We start from the raw sequence: 23,553 nt of genomic DNA, 5'->3' as shown, positions 1-23,553 counted from the left end.
TTACCGACAAGAGGTCTCCCCAGTTCTCGGGACCACGCGTAGCTTACTTTAACTTGTTTTACCGACTAGATCACTTGCTCTATAGTTACTGGACAATATCTTTCACGATTGTGACGACCTTGCCGCCTTACAGGACTTCACTTTGTTTTAGTTTTCTTTAATAACACTACCGTTCTTACAATCTATTTAGCTTGGTTTGTACATAGTAATTACCTCATGTGCATTTTCCCTCATTTACATGTAAATAGCTCAGTTTTCTTTTCCCTTTCCCTCATATCCATCACTTATTAGGTTCCGACCACAGGCTTACCAGGGTCTGCATTCATCATTTTTTCTCACTCAACCATACTCTTATTAGGTCTACTCTAAGAAGGTATGTATTTTTGTTCCTTTTTCTCTCATCAATCTCTTTATGTACTGTATATATACCTTTCCCCTAGACTTCCTGTTCCTCTTTTTCTTCTTTGTTTCTAAATTTTATTTTTTGTTCTTTTCTTTACTCTATTCTTGTTCACCCGATTACCATTGTCTCCTTTCTCAGTTACCACTGACGTTCCTGAGCCCATTCAACTGATCACGAGGCTCCCTCATTACTTACCTTTGTTACGCACCATACTGGCCGGCTGGCCAAGGTATGAGCCACACACTTGGCCCTCCCGTTTGACCTTTCAACTCCATTGTTGTATTCTTATTCTTCTACTTGTCTGATCTCTTTGTTTCAGTCTTTCCGTATGTATTCAGTTTTCAAACCTGTCTCCCTTCACCTTACAATCGTCTCTTACTTATTCCAGAAACGTAATTGTTTCTATCCACCATATACTCTGTTTTTATACCTTTTAAAACATTATTTCTAGATTACACAGCACGGTGACTCACACTTTTTCTCATATCTTGCACTTCGGGTCCCTACCACTTATTGTGTTTGCCATGCTTTCTAACCTCTCACCTACCCACCTTTTAATGCCCACTTAGCTCACACATGGCTCACTGGTTACTATTATCCAGTTTTGGAGTCTTCTTCACACGCTCTCCTACAAACCCACTCTTGTGCCCATACACTTCTATATGCCAAAACTCTTGTTTTTATTATTATTTTGCAGCCTTGATAAAGTCACTGTTGTGATGAAACACGTGTTGGCTGTATCTCGCTGATGACGCAATGATTTCTAGTATCTACAAATAAAAGACACCATTTACAAACAGGACTTGAGACTCCATTCAACTTTGCATCCTAGCAACATACCACAAGGGATACCTATCCCTGCCATACTATTGGACTATACTTTCTGTGTGCTGTGGCCATTTTGTCCAATTTCATCATGAATAGCATTTAGTCCGAAGCTTTCACAGACCCCTAACCTCACCACATCTACAACAGAGCCAGTGCATCCATCGGCCTGAACTCCACAAGACACTAAACTGCTCTAATAAAACAGCCACCTTCTTCGATGATTGGAAACACGGCAAAGTCTGCCCTCTCCTGAAGAGACCCACAACCGACCCATCAGAGCTAAAGAATTGCCGGCCCATCTTGCTACTATCCTACCCGGCCAAAGTCCTGGAAAAAGCCATAAACTCATACCACCGAAGACAACTCTCTGGAAGCCTCACAGTCTGGCTTCCGCAGCAACCACAGCACAGAGACAGCTCTTCTTGCAGCCACTGATGACATCTGCAGAATCCTCGACCACGGACACACCACGGCACTCATACTCCTCGACCTCTCAGCAGCCTTCGACACGGTCTCCCACAGCACCTTATGCACCAGACTCCATGACGTAGTAATCCGCAGAAAAGCTTTACAATGGATTCACTCCTTTCTCACTGGAAGAATACAGAGAGTCAGGTTCTCACTCGTCATATCCAAACCAGCAAAAATCAGCTGCGGAGTTCCTCAGGGATCCTCCCTTAACCCAATGCTCTTCAACGTCTACATAGCCCCGCTTGCAGCCTTTCAGAGGCCAGAGAATGAACATTGTGTCATATGCCGATGACACACAACTCACCATATCCCTCACTGAAGACTCAGAGAATGCCAAGAGGAACTTTCACACCAGAATGAAAGCCGTTGCCGCCTGGTTGAGGGAGAGCTGCCTCAAGCTCAACTCAGACAAGACCGAGCTCATCATCTTTGAAAACTCCACTTCAGCCTGGAATGACTCCTGGTGGCCCCCTCATCGCACAGCGCCCCACCTACTCCAAATGACCATGCCCGCAACCTGGGATTCGTCTTTGACTCCGCTCCTAACAATGACCCGACAGGTAAATGCAGTCACCTTTTCCTGCTGGCACATCCTCCTCCAACTCCGCAAAATCTTCATATGGTTCCGCACGACTGACGCAAGATAGCCACCCACGCCCTAGTCTCAAGCAAGCTCGACTATGGCAACACACTCTATACCGGCACCACAACAAAGAGCATCAGGAAACTACAAGTCATCCAAAACACTGCTGCCAGACTCATCCTGAACCTCCTCCGCCAGGAACACATTTCTCAACACCTGAGACTCCTCCATTGGCTCCTGGTGGAAAAGCAAATCCACTTCAGACTACTCACCCACACCTACAAGGCCCTTCATAACATCGGACCGGCCTACCTGAATCATCGCATCTCCTTCCATAACCCCGCCAGACCCCTCCGATCTGCCCAGCAGGCACTAGCCACCATTCCACGCATCTGGAAAACCACCGCCGGAGGAAGATATTTTACCTACCTCGCAGCCAAGAGCTGGAAAAACCTGCCTATGCATCTCAGACAAAGTTTATCACTCACCATCTTCAGGAAGAACCTGAAGACATGAAATGAAAATGAAATGAAATGACATGGCTCTTTGACTGATGCCCATACCTCTACCAGTGCCTTGAGACCCTCACGGGTGAGTAGTTGCGCTTTATAAAAATTGGTTGATTGATTAATAGAATTTCCCTACCTACCATTGAAGCAACAGTAAAATTCAAATTGACATGACCCATTTATAAAGCCCCAGAATGAGTGCCTAGGTTGGTACCTCTTTACATCCTTTGGCAGAACCTTAGATTTGAAAATGCAAAATTGGTCGCCCTCAGACCAGAAGAAGCCTTGAACACTTACCTAAGGAACAAACCCAGTTCCCACCCTTGACGAAAGCATTGAAGACGTACCTCTTTTAGAAGGCATTTGCCAGTAAACATGTCCAGGGTAGGTTCACCTATGTGCAAGAAGGCCCCCCCATTGCACACCAGATGCATCCTATCTTCTGAATAACTTATAACTGTCTTATTGGCCTCCAACCAAATCTACCACCATAGACCTTTCCCTCAAAGATGGAGTGTTGCAAAATGGCCAGAAGTCATAAAGATGAAATATTATAAATACGTTATTTTTTATAATGTTTTTATTATTCACACAGTAAAGTATTTTGTTTGACAAACTTAATACTCTTTTCTCAACATGAGTAGGATGAAACGAAAGTCTGATATGGCAGAAACTGGTTGATATTTGTTTGACTTACATTTAACATGCAGACCCTGTGGCTAGCGCTCCACTCACTGAGCTATCTTACCCATGACCCCATTGCTGTGGTACCACATTGTTGGTGCAGTTTAATGGAGGAACAGTTGAGTTGTTGCCACATGTTTTTGCCCCATTTCTTTGTGAGGGACAGACTATCACTTGTATTAAAAAAATAACTTCTGTGCTATCCTGGAAACTTTGCTTTTCCTTCGGTACAATTCAATAGGATTGAAATCATCTTGCACGAAAACAGAAGATGTGGATGTTCAGATGAGTTTTTGACTGTTGAAAAAGGAATCTGTGAGATCTAATGCCAAACCAAATTTTGATTGAGTGCAAATCACTTTGTAATATTTCCCTGATACTCATTTCTCATACCCCAAAATACCGCATGTGTCTTAAATTTTTCGAACTGTAACCAAACAAACCTGTGCCTTTTTATGTGCATGTCAGTGAAAGTGTAATTGCCAGACCATATTAATGAAGATAACTAATCGCAGAAATATCTTCACTCACCAAGCTGTATATGTTTTACCCTGAACCCGCAAACAAATAACTTTTCAGCCACTGACGAAGGCTGGTTTCAAGTTTTCAACAGTAAATGTTTGCATTTGTTACATATTGTTAATCCACCCCTAGGTGACAGCACTAAAACACTTTGTTAGAAATGGGGTCTCTGGTTGGCAGTCAGTTTGCACTCTGTCCAAGCAGGGACCCTCACTCTAGTCAGGGTCAGGGAGGTACACACCTAGGATAACCCCTGCTCACCCCATTGGTAGCTTGGCACAAGCAGTCAGGCTTATCTTAAAGCATTTGTACAATCAAACATAGTAACACAGTGATAACACCACAAAAGGAACACCAGTTTAGAAAAATAGCCAATGTTTATCTGATTAAAACAATTAAAACAAAATGAAAACAACAAAAATCCGACATACACAAGCAAAGTTATGAATTTTCAAAGATTAAACTTGAATACAGCGCTTAGAAACACAATTGCTTAAATTTGGTGTTATCACAGCGTCGTGACCGAGTCGTTCCCAGCAATCTGATGCCAATGGTGTGCGTCACAGAGTTGCATGGATCCCCAGGTACATTACCTTTTTAAAGTGAGGAAACAAGCCGGTGCACGGAGTCGGGGAAACAAGGCATCACTGAATCTGGTGCGGAGTTGTGGGGTCAGGCAGCGACGTCAGTCCGGGCATCGTCTGGCATCGATGCACTTGGTTTTTCTTGATTTTTAACCAGTTTTCACTCCCAAGGGCCCAGAAACTCGAATAAGCACCTGGTCGAGTTAGGGTCCACAGCAAGTGAACCCAGAGGCTGGTAGGTGAAGTCTTTGCCGTCCCTGCGACTTTGCAACAGGAGGCAAGCTCAGTCGAAGCCCTAGGAGAAACTTCACAAGCAGGATACACAGCAAAGTCCAGTCTTTATCCTCTCTAAGGTAGAAACAGCCACTGCAGGCCAACCCAGCAAAGCACACACAGCAAAGGGGCAGTACCCCTCCTCCATCTCTTCAGCTGTTCTCCTTGGCAGAGGTTCCTCTTGATCCAGAAGTGTTCTAAATGTCTGGGGTTTTGGGTCCACTACTTATACCCATTTATGCCTTTGAAGAAGGCAAACTTCAAAGGAAATTCGTTGTTGTTGACAAGATCCTGCCTTGTCCAGGCCTAACCCCAGACACACAGCAGAGAGTCGGAGACGGCATTGTGTGAGGACAGGCACAGCCCTTTCGGGTGCAGGTGTAAGCTCCCCCTCCCCACTCTAGCCCAGGAGACTCATTAAGATACGTAGGACACTCCCCAGCTCCCTTTGTGTCAGTGTCTAGAGGAAATTCACAAACAGCCCATCTGTAGGTCTGACCCAGACATGCATTCCACAGGCATGGCAGAGGCCCAGAATGGTTAAGCAAGAAAATGCCCACTTTCTGAAAGTGGCATTTTCAAACTGACAATCTAAAAAACAACTTTACCAAAATATGTATTTTTAAATGTGTGAGTTCAGAGCCTCTAAACTCCACATCTCTATCTGCTCCCAATAGGAAACTGCACTCAAAATATATTTAAAGGCAGTCCCTGTGTTAACCTATGGGAGAGATGGGCCTCGTAATGTTGAAATCCCAATTTGGCAGTATTTCACTATCAGGACAGGTTAAACACACTTGTACATGTCCTACCCTTTAAATACACTGCATCCTGCCCATGGTGCTACCTAGGGCCTACCTTTGGGGGGGGGGGACAAACACGGATACAATTTAGACAGAGAGCACTTGCACTTAGGCACTGGTCAGCAGTAGTAAATTGCCCAGAGTACTAAACCCAGCAAAAACGAAGTCCAGCACACAGTCAAGAATACAGGAAGCAGAGACAAAAAGATAGTGGAAACCACACAAAGGATGCCAGGTCTAACTCATTTAACATAGCAGGGTTAACTATCACCCATCAGAGTGGTGTTCATCTGGTGAACCTCTGGTGAATCCAAGATTAGTGTTTGAGGCTGTGATCTGGTGTTCTCAGCACAGTAGGCAACCAGCAGAAGATGTGCTGCATTAGTTTTGATGTATTCTTTTTCTTCTCACTGACTCTAGTGGCAACTATTCCTTGCTCAAACTGAGCTTTGGGACATATAGCAGTGAGTTTCTTCAACTTTCTTTTCTAGGACCAGCATTTAGGTAAACTTGTGTGCCTTCATTTACCTGGGCAACTCGAAAAGAAATAATGAACAGTTGCCACTTCAAATGGTAGATATGGGCTTTTTAGATGCAAGTCTAATGTTTACTTGAGAACAAGGTGAGCATGACACCATTAGATGATTAAAGTGTATTGCATAAGCCCTACTTACTTTGTGCACATGGTTGCAGGTGGCATCCACAGCACTCATTTTTGGAAACTGACTTATTTTTCGGAATCAGACTTTGACCCAGAGCAAAAGAGAGAGCAAAGAGGAGCAGTGGGCTTTGTGAGTAAGTGAATGAATTAATAAATGGGGATTTATAGAGTGTATGGCTACTCAAAAGAGTGTGCCAGCACTAAAGAGGGATAAAAGATACGGAACAATCAAGCAAATCCCTAATGTCCAGAAGAAAAAAGCCATGTTTTCATTTCCTACAAAATGCTACCTCAAGAGGAATTTGGCACAGTTCATGAGGGAGCTCTTTTCAAGCTTAAGCAGTGAGAAAGAGGTTTTACCACCCCTCTGCACACATTTGATGCCTCGGCTGAATGCAGTGTTCTGGAAGGGCAGAGGTGAGATAAAAAGGTTTGAACCAAGATGCAGAAACAGATGACTTGCACAATGTAAGGAGGCAGCAAAGAGGGGTAAGGCATGGATGGGTTTGTATATTACAGTTAGGAACTGAGCCAAAAGTTTGTAATGGGTGCCAGCCTGCAGAGAGGGATATGAAAAGATTAAACAGTGAATGATTGGGTAGCATATTTTAGGAATTATATAAACTGAGAGAAACTGTGAGAGGGTCTCCAAAAGACGCTGATGCAGTTGTTTTGCTTGCTGAGTACTAGTGTCGATTTGACTCTCATTGTACCAATGAGGCAATTGGATTTGGGGGGCAGCATCACCTGAATTGTGGGGAATAGAGTCCACTTCCATACCATGTGACAACTGTCGGCCTAACTTGTTTCCAGCTAGCTAGCAGCACCTCATCTCTGCCCAAGAACAGGGACGAATTCTGGCAACCGGACGCATGACATTATGACTTCTGAGGGAAATTGTGGTGGATCAGATCTCATCCCTTTCCCTCTGTTACATTTGTCTCACACATGCAAAGAAAAACAGGGCAGGAAATGGTTCAATAAGATATATTGAATCAGCTGCGTCTTAGATAAAGTGGAATGAAATGCAATAATTAGAATGTTGAAACACACTAGAAGCAAAATGGTGACAAGGAGAGTGAAACACAGGAAACGTCCCACCATACTATCATTATGCACAATATATGAAACTCCTACCTAATCTATGTTAGAGCACAGCAGGATAAGCACTAATCCACCCTTCAGGATTCCCCCTGGGAAGACATCATCTCCCGTACCCGAGTATGACAGTAATTAAGAGGCCTGTTATCTATTGAGGCAAAATCCCCAGGCGGGCCAGGGAACCGGCAGTTTCAGCAAGCAGCTGTAAAAAAGACAGTATACGGTCATGGTCATCTGGCTGGAACCTCCCTCTTAAAAAAATAAAACAGCTGATCTGAGACAGTGTCCCACATACAAATACGTCTGTTTCTGTGATTGTTAGAGCCTCAGTGTACCACTTGTGCCAACAATCCTATCTCGCTGCAGCCTTGAGGAGAGTACAGAGTGATAGAATGTTGTGCTAAGAAATGTAATGTTTTCCTATGTGACAGGACAACTACATAAGGAAATAAAACACCAACACGAATGTGGTTGATTCTAAAATAATAAAATGAAGCAAAATAAAATGTTACTAGGCTAAAGGGCACAAGCAGCAGGCCTAGTTGCTAAAAGAACATGCCCAGAGGCATCACTAAAATGGCTCTACAACACTAGTGTGTTAATCAGGGTCGTTGAATAGGGAAATATAACATAGGTGCAATTTTGCAGATGCTGAGAAGGTGGTAAGCAGAGGTGAGGACTGTGACCATAAATTTGAAAAGTCTTGGTTAGCAGTTCAGTTGTTCCTCAAGGATGCAGGTGAAAGGGGAAGGGATAACTGAATGGGTGGTGAAAAGATATAATGGGTTTAGGTGTATTTGATGAGAAAAAATAATGATTTCTAGTGCGGTGTGGTTGGGTATTTAAAAACATGTATCTCTACGATATGGAGTAGTACAAAGGCTAAGTTTTGGAGCGACCCTTGACCCAAGGGTAGGTCGCTCCCCCTGCCGCTGCAGCTCCTCCAGGTTCCTGAGACCCACCTCACAGTAAGTACCCCCCACCTCCCAGCCCCACGCTCTGCCCCGCGCTACTCACCCTCTCTCCTGCTCCTGCTTCTTTTCTTCTTCTCTGTTCTTCCTCCTCGCTCCTCGTCTGTAATCTTCTTCTGTACTCTTCTTTTCCCCGTCTTCTCTCTTCTTCTCTTCTTCCTCATCTTCTTCTGTGGTCTTCTGCCCTCTGTTCTTCGTTTTCTGTATCTTCTTCTGTGTTCCTCTGTGTTCCTCTGTGTTCTTCCTTTCTTCCGGTCTTCCTTTCTTCTGTTCTTCCGGTCTTCTGTTCTTCTGTTCTTCCAGTCCTCTGTCTTCTATCTTCTGCCTCCTCCGTCTTCTTCTCCCCGCGCCTGCCTCACTCGCATCCCCCTCTCTATCTCCCCTATCTAACCCGTTCACTATCTACCTCCCTCACTCCTCCTATCTACCTATCTCTCTATCTCTCTATCCCACTATCTAACTCCCTCACTCTCCACCTCCTCCTATCTTCCTATCTCTCTATCTATTTCTCTATCTATCGATTTCTCTATCTATCTATTTTCTCTATCTATTTCTCTTATCTCTCCCCCCGTCCCACCACCCCCTCTATTACCTATCTTCCTATCCTCCCACTCTACCTCTCACCCTCACCCACCTCTACAACCCCCCCTCCCCTATCTTCACAACCCTACTCCTATCTTTCTCCCTAATCTCCTAAACCTCCTAACACTCACCCCCCTCCACCCTTAAACCCCCTCCCCCAGCTCTTCTCACTCTACCTGTCCCCCCTCCCTCGCGCTTTCCCGCCGCGACCTCCTGCACGCCCCCGCCCCCCAGCTCCCATTCGCCCCCAGCTGACCCCTCCCCCCCTCCTACCTCATATGGCGGCCGCTGCGCGACAGTGGTAGCGCCCCTTGACCCAAGGGTAGGTCGCTCCCCCTGCCGCTGCAGCTCCTCCAGCTCCTCCAGGTTCCTGAGACCCACCTCACAGTAAGTACCCCCCACCTCCCAGCCCCTCGCTCTGCCCCGCGCTACTCACCCTCTCTCCTGCTCCTGCTTCTTTTCTTCTTTACTTCTTCTCTGTTCTTCCTCCTCGCTCCTCGTCTGTAATCTTCTTCTGTATTCTTCTTTTCCCCGTCTTCTCTCTTTTTCCTCATCTTCTTCTGTGGTCTTCTGCCCTCTGTTCTTCGTTTTCTGTATCTTCTTCTGTGTTCCTCTGTGTTCTTCCTTTCTTCCGGTCTTCCTTTCTTCTGTTCTTCCGGTCTTCTGTTCTTCTGTTCTTCCGGTCATCTGTCTTCTATCTTCTGCCTCCTCCGTCTTCTTCTCCCCGCGTCTGCCCTCATGCTCCTGCCTCATCCCCCTCCCTCACTCGCATCCCCCTCTCTATCTCCCCTATCTAACCCGTTCACTATCTACCTCCCTCACTCCTCCTATCTACCTATCTCTCTATCCCACTATCTAACTCCCTCACTCTCCACCTCCTCCTATCTTCCTATCTCTCTATCTATTTCTCTATCTATCTATTTCTCTATCTATTTTCTCTATCTATTTCTCTATCTCTCCCCCCCTCCCGCCACCCCCTCTATTACCTATCTTCCTATCCTCCCACTCTACCTCTCACCCTCACCCACCTCTACAACCCCCCCTCCCCTATCTTCACAACCCTACTCCTATCTTTCTCCCTAATCTCCTAAACCTCCTAACACTCACCCCCCTCCACCCTTAAACCCCCCTCCCCAACTTTTCTCACTCTACCTGTCCCCCCCTTCCCTCGCGCTTTCCCGCCGCGACCTCCTGCACGCCCCCGCCCCCCAGCTCCCATTCGCCCCCAGCTGACCCCCCCCCCATCCTACCTCATATGGCGGCCGCTGCGCGACAGTGGTAGCGACCCTTGACCCAAGTGTAGGTCGCTCCCCCTGCCGCTGCAGCTCCTCCAGCTCCTCCAGGTTCCTGAGACCCACCTCACAGTAAGTACCCCCCACCTCCCAGCCCCTCGCTCTGCCCCGCGCTACTCACCCTCTCTCCTGCTTCTTTTCTTCTTTACTTCTTCTCTGTTCTTCCTCCTCGCTCCTCGTCTGTAATCTTCTTCTGTACTCTTCTTTTCCCCGTCTTCTCTCTTCTTCCTCATCTTCTTCTGTGGTCTTCTGCCCTCTGTTCTTTGTTTTCTGTATCTTCTTCTGTGTTCCTCTGTGTTCCTCTGTGTTCTTCTGTGTTCTTCCTTTCTTCTGGTCTTCCTTTCTTCTGTTCTTCCGGTCTTCTGTTCTTCTGTTCTTCTGTTCTTCCGGTCTTCTGTCTTCTATCTTCTGCCTCCTCCGTCTTCTTCTCCCCGCGCCTGCCCTCCTGCTCCTGCCTCATCCCCCTCCCTCACTCGCATCCCCCTCTCTATCTCCCCTATCTAACCCGTTCACTATCTACCTCCCTCACTCCTCCTATCTACCTATCTCTCTATCTCTCTATCCCACTATCTAACTCCCTCACTCTCCACCTCCTCCTATCTTCCTATCTCTCTATCTATTTCTCTATCTATCGATTTCTCTATCTATTTTCTCTATCTATTTCTCTATCTCTCCCCCCTCCCGCCACCCCCTCTATTACCTATCTTCCTATCCTCCCACTCTACCTCTCACCCTCACCCACCTCTACAACCCCCCCTCCCCTATCTTCACAACCCTACTCCTATCTTTCTCCCTAATCTCCTAAACCTCCTAACACTCACCCCCCTCCACCCTTAAACCCCCCTCCCTCAGCTCTTCTCACTCTACCTGTCCCCCCTCCCTCGCGCTTTCCCGCCGCAACCTCCTGCACGCCCCCGCCCCCCAGCTCCCATTCGCCCCCAGCTGACCCCTCCCCCCCTCCTACCTCATATGGCGGCCGCTGTGCGACTGCGCCGCTGGCGCGCCAGAGGCAAGCCCATCTGCGCCCGTCCGCGCCTGGCCCACGCCCAGCGCCAAGACCCCTGGTCCCCAGCTCTCCCAAGCCCCGCTGATCCGCTACGACCCCACCACCCTCCATGCCCTCAACCCAGGACGCTCCAACACCTGCTTCCAAGCTCACCCCAAACGCACCCATGGACCCTTCGCCTGCAACTCCTGCAAACGCATCTTCCACCACGCAACTACCACGACCACAAGCCCACGCGCCATCAACCACCTCAAGTGCATCCTAGTCAACGCTCGCTCCGTCCACAAACACGCCGTTGAACTCTGGGACCTCCTGGACTCCACAGCACCGGACGTCGCCTTCATCACGGAGACCTGGATGAACGCCTCCTCTGCTCCAGACATCGCCACCGCCATCCCCGAAGGCTACAAGATCTCCAGGAAAGACCGCACCAACCAAGCAGGAGGAGGTATCGCCATCGTCGTCAAAGACTCCATCAGCGTCACCACCTCCACCGAAGACACCCCTCTCGCCGCTGAACACCTGCATTTTCAGATTCGCACCGACCCGAGGACCACCCTCAGAGGATCCCTCGTCTACCGTCCTCCCGGACCACGCGCCCCTTTCAGTGACGCCATCGCCGACTTCATCTCCCCGCACGCCCTCGCCTCACCGGACTACATCCTCCTAGGCGACCTCAACTTCCATCTGGAACAAAACAACGACCCCAACACCACCACCCTGCTCGACAACCTCGCCAACCTCGGCCTCAAACAACTGGTGAACACCGCCACCCACATCGCCGGACACACGCTCGACCCTATCTTCTCCACCAGCAAACACGTCTTCTTCAGCCACGCCTCCGCCCTACACTGGACCGACCACAGCTGCGTCCACTTCACATTCTGACGCGAGACCCGCCACCTCCGCACTCAACCCATCCCTCGTCGACAGTGGAACAAGATCCCTGAAGAGCAACTCTTCTCCGCACTCGCCGCCAACCAACCCACCCTCACCACCGACCCAACGACGCAGCCCTCAACCTCACAAACTGGATCTCCAACTGCGCAGACAACCTTGCTCCCCTCAAACGCACGCACGCATCGACAGACCAACACCAAAAAACCTCTCTGGTTCTCTGACACCCTCAAAGAATCAAAGAAAACTTGTTGTGCCCTTGAGAAACCCTGGCGCAAGGACCACACCGCTGACAACATGACCGCCCTCAAGAACGCTACCCGCGAACACCACCACCTGATCCGCGCTGCCAAAAGGAACTTTTTCACCGACAGACTGGACAAAAACAGCCACAACAGCAGAGAACTCTTCAGCATCGTCAAGGAGTTCTCCAACCCCAGCGCCAACCGCAACGCCGTCACGCCCTCACAGGATTTGTGCGAATCCCTCGCCACTTTCTTCCATCGCAAGATCAGCGACCTCCACGACAGCTTCGGACACCAGACCCAACCAAACACCACCGAACCCGCATCCCCGGCCATCACCCTCAACAACTGGACCCACATCAACACGGAAGAAACTAAATCCATCATGAACTCTATCCACTCCGGCGCCCCTTCGGACCCCTGCCCGCACTTCATCTTTAACAAAGCCGACGACATCATCGCCCGCACCTCCAGACCGTCATCAACTCTTCTTTTTCTTCTGCTACCTTCCCCGAATGCTGGAAACACGCCGAAGTCAACGCCCTACTAAAGAAACCTACGGCTGACCCGAGCGACCTGAAAAACTTCCGCCCCATCTCTCTTCTGCCTTTCCCAGCCAAAGTAATAGAGAAGACCGTCAACAAACAGCTGACCACCTTCCTGGAAGACAACAACCTGCTCGACCCCTCACAAACCGGATTCCGAACCAACCACAGCACTGAAACCGCCCTCATCTCAGTCACAGACGACATCAGAACCCTGATGGACAACGGTGAAACAGTCGCCCTCATTCTTCTCAACCTCTCGGCTGCCTTTGACACCGTCTGTCACCGCACCCTAATCACCCGCCTCCGCTCCACCGGGATCCAAGGCCAGGCCCTGGACTGGATCGCCTCCTTCCTCGCAAACCGTTCCCAAAGAGTTTACCTCCCTCCGTTTCGCTCAGAACCCACCAAGGACATCTGCGGCGTACCTCAAGGCTCATCACTCAGCCCGACACTCTTCAATGTCTACATGAGCCCCCTCGCCAACATCGTACGCAAGCACGACATCATCATCACCTCCTACGCCGACGACACCCAACTTATACTCTCCCTCACCAAGGACCCCGCCAGCGCCAAGACCAATCTACAAGAGGGTATGAAGGACGTCGCAGATTGGATGAGGCTCAGCCGCCTAAAGCTGAACTCTGAAAAAACGGAAGTCCTCATCCTCGGCAACACCCCGTCCGCCTGGGACGACTCCTGGTGGCCCACGGCCCTCGGCACCGCACCGACCCCCACAGACCACGCCCGCAACCTCGGCTTCATCTTGGACCCTCTTCTCACCATGACCAAGCAAGTCAACGCCGTGTCCTCCGCCTGCTTCCTCACCCTCCGCATGCTCTGCAAGATCTTCCGCTGGATCCCCGCCGACACCAGAAAAACCGTGACCCACGCCCTCGTCACGAGCCGCCTGGACTACGGCAACACCCTCTACGCCGGGACCACAGCCAAACTCCAAAATCGCCTGCAACGCATTCAAAACGCCTCGGCCCGCCTCATCCTCGACGTACCCCGCAGCAGCCACATCTCCGCACACCTGAGACACCTGCATTGGCTCCCAGTCAGCAAAAGGATCACCTTCCGACTTCTCACCCACGCACACAAAGCCCTCCACGACAAGGGACCAGAATACCTCAACAGACGCCTCAGCTTCTACGTCCCCACCCGCCTCCTCCGCTCCTCTGGCCTTGCACTCGCTGCTGTCCCTCTCATCCGCCGCTCCACGGCGGGTGGGAGATCTTTCTCCTTCCTGGCGGCCAGGACCTGGAACTCCCTCCCCACCAGCCTCAGGACCACCCAGGACCACTCTGCTTTCCGGAGACTCCTAAAGACCTGGCTGTTCGAGCAGCGATAACCCCCCCTTTTCCCCTAGCGCCTTGAGACCCGCACGGGTGAGTAGCGCGCTTTATAAATGTTAATGATTTGATTCGATTTTGATTTGGAGTACGTTTATAAGAGCAATGAATGAGAATAAGATTTTAATGTCTTCTGCAAAGTTATTGAATGGGAATACTGACTTTAGGAAGGTAACGCCCTGATGGACTATGTAATAAGAGAAGTGGGTGTGCATGGGCAGAGCCTTATAGAATGCTGACCGATAACCAAGTTGGCATTGGTATATAGGCAGAGCAGGACACACAGTAGAATTGTCTAGGAAGGGTGAAGATGAGCCAGGATAATAAATACAAATTAGTCTATGCTTGAAATGGTTATGAGAAGCCTTCAATGATTGGTAGTGGCTGAGAGACCAATGAGTTTGATGACTGAGGAGACATTGCTGTTGTGAAGTTGGGCATATGCATGGAGCCACAAGGGAGTGCATTTGGTGAAGGTTCCATTCTAGTAGTTGCAGAGTTCTTTGAGGCTAAGAAGCTCAATGAGACAAATAATATGAGTCTCTCATGGCTTTTTCTCAAAGAAGCAATGGGGAGAGAAAAACTGGTATTTGGGGAGGAGAGCCTGACTGATAGTTGTAGAGGTTAGAAAGGTAAAGGACTGCATTATCAGTAGTGGGATGACAGTACTGTTTAAGAAGCAGGGAGTGCAGGCACCAGAGTAGGGACTGATCGGCATGCTATAAGCACTGGCGGCTCCTCCGCTATGGCGGAGGAGCGTCTCCCCCCCACCAGCAGCAACCGCTGCTAATCCTTTATCAAAGAAAAGATAATAAACTAAGTTTATTATCCTTTCATTGTTAAAGGGGTGGGCACTGGGGGTGAAGAGCACTGAGGGGAGCGCACTATTCACTCCCCTCAGTGCGCATGTATGTGTGGCTGGCCGTCTTGGGCCGGCCAAACACACATGAGCACTGTGCTCTCTCCGGCCCTGGCTGCTGCTGAGAAGATGAGGATCTGTGGCAAGGTTTTTTTTAATATTTATTTAATTTTATTAATCTTCAACCCCTGTGCTCCCCCCTATCCCTTGAAGCCCCTGCCAGACACGACTGGCTATGTGTGAAATAATTGTAAAAAGAGATTTAATTATTTGGCCTCAGAAGGGTCAGCAGGGATGTAGGAATGTGTGGCTAAGAGGGGGTAATGGGCACAGTTCAGCTGTTGAGGTGGTGGGGATAACTAGAATGAGAGATGACTTGGAATGGCTAACTGAAGGTTTGAGTATAGAGAATGGAGAATAAGTGGGCAATGTCCTGCTTTTCTGGATTATGCTGATAAAGAATTAAACAAGTGATCTGCAGTAAGGCATAATTGCAAGATGGATGTACATGGTCATGGCATTTGTAGTTTTTAGCTCTGTACCACTTCTCTTATCTTTGGCTTTCAACACAGCTATTGTACCTTGGTGTGGTTTGCTTCTACCCCACTGTTGCCCCAAGAGGACATCCAATTGCCAGTGAGCTTGCCTGACCTTAATACTTTATTTTGCTTGCATGATTGGTTCAATTCTTTATATCACTCAAAGTATTTCATCTGATTTGTAATAGGTGCTGCTATTCCATGACCAAAACTATGGCATTCATTATGAATATACCATCCCAGTAAACCTTTCAGAGGAGATGCAGAAGGCGCCTGAAAAGCAGCAGGAATCTTTGTACATCTGGACGCACAGCGGTTGGGAAGGATGTAGTGTGCAGTGTGGAGGAGGTAGGAAATTCATAATTATTAGTACTTGGTGATTACATAGGCAGCATAAGACGACCCTACTCAGTGTAGCAATACATAAATGTGTGACACTGCCAGATTATAGAAACCACAAATCTACCTATTGCAAGGAACATGACAATTGGTACATATATATTGCGTCTATTTTTTGCACCATTTCACTAGAATTTCAATAAAAGCAAATGTAACAACGCGTACAAGAACCAACATATGACAGCCAACCACAAAAACAGTAAACCACAGCCTTTCTAAAAACCCTTTTGAATCACAACTACATTAAACCCTACCTTCCTATGACCACCCAGAATATTTTCCAAATAGGAGAATCCAAAAAAATCTAACCACAGCCAGTCAGAACACCTAACAAATAATATTCACTGCGAAAATCATAATGTTTGGAAATTGTAATTAGCCAAAAAATCTCCAAACCCACAATTCGCCTAATTATATCCAAAACTATAGAGTCAGACAAAGAGCATGTGAAACCCAAATGGCAGAAGCCTCAGTTTGGGGCACTGAGGGCCTTCAACCAAGTGGAGGCTTCTGCCACTTTGTGCCCCAACAGTTGCTGGTGGGTGGTAACTTTTCAGTGAAAGTACCCATCCATCATAGGTCACAGTTGGATGGGGAAATATTAGCATGCAGAGTTGGCTGTGCTGTGTTCCCTCCCCCTCACAGCAAAAATAGTGTACACCAGATTGATAGTAACAAACTAGAGCTGTTAAGGCATACATTGAGCACATGTAGTCGAGCTTTTGATTTTCATGTGGGGGGTGTATGTGGGCGGCAGTGGATGGTCTCAGGAGAGTCTCTCTACTGGTAGTCTCTGGGGACCCCAGCATCTCCAAGAAAGAGGCTCTGATGCTATTTCTCCAAGCAGCGGAGACCACATTGGCCTCTTGTCTAATGCATTTCCTCTTGTTTCTTGCAAGTGCTTTAAAGTAATGAGTGGGTGGGTGGGTGGGAAAAATCCCCACCCCTTTTCCTGCTTATCCTAATCAGTCAATCAGTCATCGTATTTTTATAGTGCACTAATCACTGGTGAGGGTACCCAGGCGTTGTTTTCGATGCGTCTGTCTCAGCCGAACAGCCAAGACTTAAGATCTCTTCTGAGCTCCTAGATAGACAGAGATGGCCTTTGCTGCTAGGTAACTGAACGAGCCACCACTTTACGAGCTGTGGCGAATTCTTGGGGTGGTCATGATGGTGAGTGATGAGGAACGAAGGCATTGTTGGGAGGATGAAAATCCATGCGATGCAAGCTGGTCTTGGGTTGTGAAGGGATTTGTATGTGAACATCAGGAGTACGCCAATGTCAGGAGCTTGATTTCGGAGCGTTTGTGCACAGGGAGCCAGTGAAGGTTTCTTAGGTGGGAGCTGATTAAGAGGGGGAATACTTTTTGTATTCCTCGTCCATCAAGACATTTAGGTCTACATTTCACACAATGCAGCGCAGCACCCAAATTTGCTGCACTGTGTTCATGAAGAGGAAAACACAGAGCAGACACATAGTTACAAAGATTGCTCTCCTGCGGACAACCCCTGTGCTGGAGCACAAAATGGCTGCCATAAATAACACAAATCCTTATGCCGTGGCTCAGTGTGCAGTGCAGTGCATTGCAAAGGACTGGTACTCGAGGCACACACCTCTAGTACAAATACCTATGCGGAGAGAATTGCATAAGGGTCATACACAATTGTGTGCTGTGCACTGAGGCACATGTACACACTTCTCTTTGTTTGCACCTGCTTCCACTAAGTGTTGGTTTTTGATGCAAAGTTCAGACAATCTATCCTAGTTTCCAAGGCTGTACGTCAAAACCTGTTGCTGTTTACACTGATCCCAACCCAGTAGTACTATTGACACAAAGCGGTGCGGAGTGAATTTGGCACTGTGATATGGCCACCTTTCAAGAAAAAAAGCATTTTGTGTTGGACAGTAAATCACAGCTGCTGTCGTGTCACTTTGTGTTACTAAGAATTAAGCTGGTGTTGGTGCAAAGTCTTAGTAAAAATGAACCTTAATGGCTTGCAAACGAACCACCACCTTCCTGCAGGGCTCATTGAAAGCAAAAATCTGCCATACTGAAAATTTAAAAAAAAATGGGAATCTGTGGTATTCATTGCAACAAACTAGAGGCAACTAGAAAAACTACTTATGATCTACAGAAAACATAAAGAAATGTAATTTAGGAAACCAATTGCATTCCACGTTGATCCTTTAAAATCATTGACGTTGTATTATACCAGTCTTAATTCGTAGACAACCTCTTCAATCGATGCTAACAAAGTGCTCTATAATACGAATGACAAAGGGAAATCAGTGAAACCAGTAAGAGAATAAAGGCAATATTTACAAGCATGCAATACTATACAACTAATGCCAACCCTTCAACTATACCAATGTTAAATTTCATGCAACACATAATACCAATACTAATTACAGATCACCTATGGAGCTAATTGCACATAACAAGCAACATGTGCCCAGTCCCAAATAACATCCAATTTGCAGAACCTATATAAAACCATGCCTGCTCTTTAAAATAATGGTATATCATCACCAGTCTATAAAATTAATTCCAAACACCTCCTGATCTCTAACCACTGCAAAACCAGAAGTTACTAAGGGCCAGATGTAGGAAACGATTTGCGACTCGCAAACGGCAAAATTTGCCGTTTGCGAGTCGCAAATGTGAGTTTCCTATGCAGAAATGCATTTTGCGAGTCGGGACCGACTCGCAAAATGCATTTCCGACTCGCAAATAGGAAGGGGTGTTCCCTTCCTATTTGCGAGTCTGAGTGGTATGCAATACCATTTGCGACCGCATACGCGGTCGCAAATGGTATCGCAGTTACCATCCACTTCAAGTGGATGGTAACCCACTCGCAAATTGGAAGGGGTCCCCATGGGACCCCTTTCACTTTGTGACTGGACCCAAAAATATTTTTTCAGGGCAGGGAGTGGTCCCAGGGACCACTCCCTGCCCTGAAAAAATACCGAAACTAAAGGTTTCGTTTTTTTTTTTAAGTGCAGCTCGTTTTCCTTTAAGGAAAACGGGCTACACTTTAAAAAAAAAAACTGCTTTATTTAAAAGCAGTCACGAACATGGAGGTCTGCTGACGACAGCAGGCCTCCATGTTTGCGAGTGCCTAGACTCGCTATGGGGCCGCAATTTGCGACCCACCTCATGAATATTGATGAGGTGGGTCATTGCGACCCCATAGCGAGTCGCAGTCGGTGTCTGAGACACCGTACTGCATTGCAAATTGCGACTTGCAATTTGCGAGTCGGATGGACCCGCAAATTGCAAGTCGCAATTTGCAATATTGCTACATCTGGCCCTAAATGAATTCCAAAAAGGCGACCAATCTTTAAAAGCATTGACTAAAACGTAATTCTTTCATTCTACTTCACATAGATGACCAATTTATAAAGACAGTGCAGATAAAATAATAAAAGTACTAACAAACCATGCAGAGCTACGGTCATCGCCAGATCAAGACACTGGCCCTAGTATCACGTTCAGTTGTAAAACCTCTCCACAGAGGTACCACCATGCACAACTGGCAGTGAATCACAAATGGCCGAAAATAATTGCCAATCAATTGCATTGTGTTAGCCTAAAATAGAGATTGCTAATGCATCGTACGGCAAATATAAAAGATCTATATGGCTTCATTGAGATTGGCTACAAAAGTTTAACTAGTGATGAGTAATAAAGCTTTCCTTCCAGGTGAACGCAAAACCGTGCTTTCCTGTTCTCGAATTGTCAACAAGACAATGGTGCTAACGAATGAGAGTGACTGCCAGCACATCACCCGCCCGGAGCCCCAAGTCCGGCGATGTAACTCACACCCCTGCCAGTCCAGGTAAGAGTTCAGCAACGGTAGACCTGTGTATAGCATGAGTGGCGCAGTCTAAGTAATATGAGCAGCTCCTAAAAGGCCCACTGCCACACCAGCCCACTATGATGCTGTGTCTCTTGCATATGATGCTTTAAGGGGATGACCCACCCAATGGAACGAGACAGAAGTTTCAGATACTTGCAGATGACCCATTTTCTCTCGCTCCCTCCACTTTGTTCCTTCCTCCATTTCCCTGCTTCTTTGTCTCCCTCGCATAATTATGTCCTCCCACCCACCACCTTCCTTTCCCCTTCCTCACTTCTCCTCTTCTTCTATTCTCTAATACCCATCCTCTTTTACACTACCCATTACTGTAGTCCCCTCTGGTTTACCCTTTTCCAGTCGTCCTTTCTTCCTTTTGAATTGTGTTCTTTCTTCCTCCTGATACTTTTTGTTTTTCTTTCTCTCGATCTCTTCTGCTCTTTCATCTCCCCGTCTTCTCGTTGCTCCTTCCAGTCCTGGGCATGAAATTGACACTTGGATATACTTGTTTTCTTTCTTTCAGTCTAGAGTACTGAGTGAGAAGAGGAGAGCTGCTTCCTATTATATCTAGTTGTTTCCTAGAACATTATTAGATAATACGGTTACGATGTGTGCAGGCGAGAGGCTGGAAAAGCCTGAAGTGATTTTAGGTGTATGTCTAGCTGTCTCGAAACTCTCACTTCTCCCAAGTCCGATGTATTTCTACATAAGAATCAGGTTATAGGTTTGCAGTCTGTGGGTGCCGTCGTGAGGTAGACGGACATGCTCTGGGCTGAATCTATTTGGGTGCTTCGCATACCCCCGAGATAAATTAGTGCATTTTCTCTCATAGTATACACAGATAAGTGAACTGAGGTTTGTTCACAAAACACATAACTTTACCAAGCTGGGCTTCCAACACGAGTTTAGTTTTGTGCCTAACTCTGCAACTTGCCCCATCTCCCCCAATGTTTTGCCAGTGCTAGTTCACAGTCCAACATTCAATGAACCAGTTCTGAATCCTTTGGAAATGAAAAGAAGGAAAGCTTCTGTGGCTGAACCCGCTGTTTTTGTAAGTAACAGGTGCTGTGATGTTACTATATATTTATAGGAGCCTTTGATATTGCACATGTAGCTCTATGTCATCAGTTATCTAAACCCACGTCACTATTGCTTTAGTCTTTAAAAAGCTGTGTTTCAAAGGATATTGGTTTGGCAATTCAAAATGTCATTGGAATAAGTAATTCTGTATTCTGTGTAATGAAACTCCCTGAGTATAGGTCCAATAACCCAGCTTTTAGTTTTAGACCAGTAAGGTTTATCAGGGCATCAGGTTTAGATCCATTTGGAATATAATATTAGGAAATAAAGTCTGTTACCATTTAAGTTCTCATAAAAACACATATCTGATAGAGACTTCTAGTTGCAGATTCCTTGCCTTAGAATTTCCCCCCAGGCCTCAGACTGGATCCCGAAATTTTTTCTTCGAGCAATCCCCTTGTTCGTCAGTAGGTGGCATTGGTCGACTCTGCGGGTGTCGTCGCCGTGATGATGTCGGGAGTAGCACATAGACGCCGCCTCAGCGCAGTGATGCCAGGTATTTTCTTTCCGACCACTTGCTGATCTGGAGAGAGCAACCCTTGGTCGCTTTTTGACCGACTTCTACTCTTTTGTCGAATTTTTGGTATGTTTTTCGGTGCGTCGAGGGATGTCCCGAAGACCAGCTTCAAACCGTGCGAGGACTGTCACTGCATGATGTCGGTGACGGATCCGCATCAGGTCTGTTTGTGGTGCCTGGAGCTCGACCACGACCCAAAGTTATGCTCCAAGTGCCGGGCCATGCATCCGAAGGCTTTGAGGGAGCGGTCCCTCAAGCTTATGGCGGCCCGGCGCTCGACTCCGCGTAGGTCCCGGTCTCGATCGATGGGAAGATCTCGAGACCGGTCGCGGAGCCACCACCATTCTTCTTCTTCTAAGTCCTCAAGTCAAGGAAAGAAGAAGAAGAAGAAGTCTAAGATATCCCGTCATCCTTCCACTTCACCCTGTCGCTCGGCTGATGCAACGCGGGACGAGTGTCGACCTTCAAGGCCTCCGTCTTCAGAGCCTGCTTCTGGGTCCGCTCCTCGCAACCGCAAGTTTCCTGGAGCCGGGGCGACCTCTGCCCAATTAAAGGAGTTTTATGAGGCCATGCACCTCATTTTTGGGCAGACGACCCCGATACGGCGCCTTTGGGCCCAAGCGGTTGAATCGGGGGGCCTTTGGGTTCTGTGCCGGCAGCTCCGGCTTCGGCCACCGACGAGGTCCCCTCGGATCCGCACCAGCGCCGGTCGGACCATTGAGACCTTCCCTGGCACCGGTTCGATTATCGACGCTCACGACGTCGGTGGTGCCCACCATGGACATCAACCCGATCCTCACTCCTGACGACTCTGAGTCGGACCGGCGTTGGCTGACGGCTTCTTCGATGGGGCCTATTCTCCCCAGGTTGGATTCTGACCCTTTTTCTTATGGGTACAAATTCGGGGAGGGATTGGAGGGGTTCCCGGACCTTTATGAATACCAAGGTGACCCTAACTTGGACTAGGAACAGGAGTTGGGCAAGGTCAGTGGTCTGGATACCTCTTCAGACGCTGGCATGCTGTCTCCTCCTACCGTGCCTACGGTGGAGGGTGCAACTTATTCCATGGTGGTCAGTAGAGCGGCTGAGGTCCTCGGCCTTGCGCTGCCAACTGTTCAGGTCAGGTCTAATCTCCTGATGGAGGAGCTTCACCCAGGAGCTTCCACATCTGAGCCTCTTCTTCCATTTAATGAAGCCCTCTCCAATGTCCTTTTGGGTACTTGGTCCAGACCCAACACAGGGGCTCCTGTGAATAGGAATATCGGACACTGCCATCGGCCCACCCCAAATGACCCTAAATTCCTGTCCCAACACCCCACACTTGAGAGCCTTGTCATCCGGGTATCCTCGGGCGCATTCCCTTCCGCCCCCCCGGATAGGGAATCAAAAAGGCTGGAACAATTTGGGAAGAAAATATTTTCTTCTTCCAGTTTTGTGCTGTGTCAGTGAACACCGCATGCCCTTTAGGCCGCTATACTCACTCTCTGTGGGATACGGTCATGCATTTTCTGCCGCAGATACCGGAGGAGGCCCGTGCTGTCGTCTCCCAAGCTGTCACCGATGGGAGGGACGCAATAAAGGTCACTATCAGATATGGGCTAGAACGACTGACTCTCTAGGTAGATCGGTTGCGACGACAGTGGCCTTGAGGCGCCACGCCTGGTTGTGCACATCTGTTTTTTCAGGGGATATCCAACAGACTCATATGGACATGCCCTTTGATGGCTCCCATCTCTTTGGAGACAAGGTGGACATGGCTTTGGAGAGGTTCAAGGACTCCCAGGATACAGCACAGTCCCTTAGCCTTTTCACTGCCCCTCGCCCCAAGAGTCCGCCATCGTTCCCACGGAAGGGGCTCCCTGTTGTATCCCTATCCCAGCCACTGTGCCACTCATGCTGTTCAGCCGCTGTGTGGTCAGGGACGTGAAATCCCACATGGGCATGAGTCAGGGAACAAGAGGTCTGCCCAGTCTACCCCTGCCAATG

The 23,553-nt window shown here is 48.0% G+C and overlaps 1 protein-coding gene across 2 annotated transcripts in view; it reads left to right on the top strand.

Moving 5' to 3' along the window:
- ADAMTS17 (ADAM metallopeptidase with thrombospondin type 1 motif 17) overlaps positions 1-23,553 on the top strand; it is a 1,096,962-nt gene that overhangs the window by 913,801 nt on the left and 159,608 nt on the right. For both annotated transcript variants that reach the window (XM_069222781.1, XM_069222782.1), the window contains 2 exons: positions 15,902-16,061; positions 19,817-19,952. In XM_069222781.1, coding sequence (XP_069078882.1) covers positions 15,902-16,061; positions 19,817-19,952 — 296 coding nt within the window. The remainder of the gene's footprint in view (positions 1-15,901; positions 16,062-19,816; positions 19,953-23,553) is intronic.

The sequence above is a fragment of the Pleurodeles waltl genome, chromosome 3_1, assembly GCF_031143425.1.
Source record: "Pleurodeles waltl isolate 20211129_DDA chromosome 3_1, aPleWal1.hap1.20221129, whole genome shotgun sequence".
NCBI lineage: Eukaryota > Metazoa > Chordata > Amphibia > Caudata > Salamandridae > Pleurodeles > Pleurodeles waltl.
The sequence above is the reverse complement of the archived record's forward strand: the minus strand, read 5'-3'. Positions and strand labels throughout refer to the sequence as shown.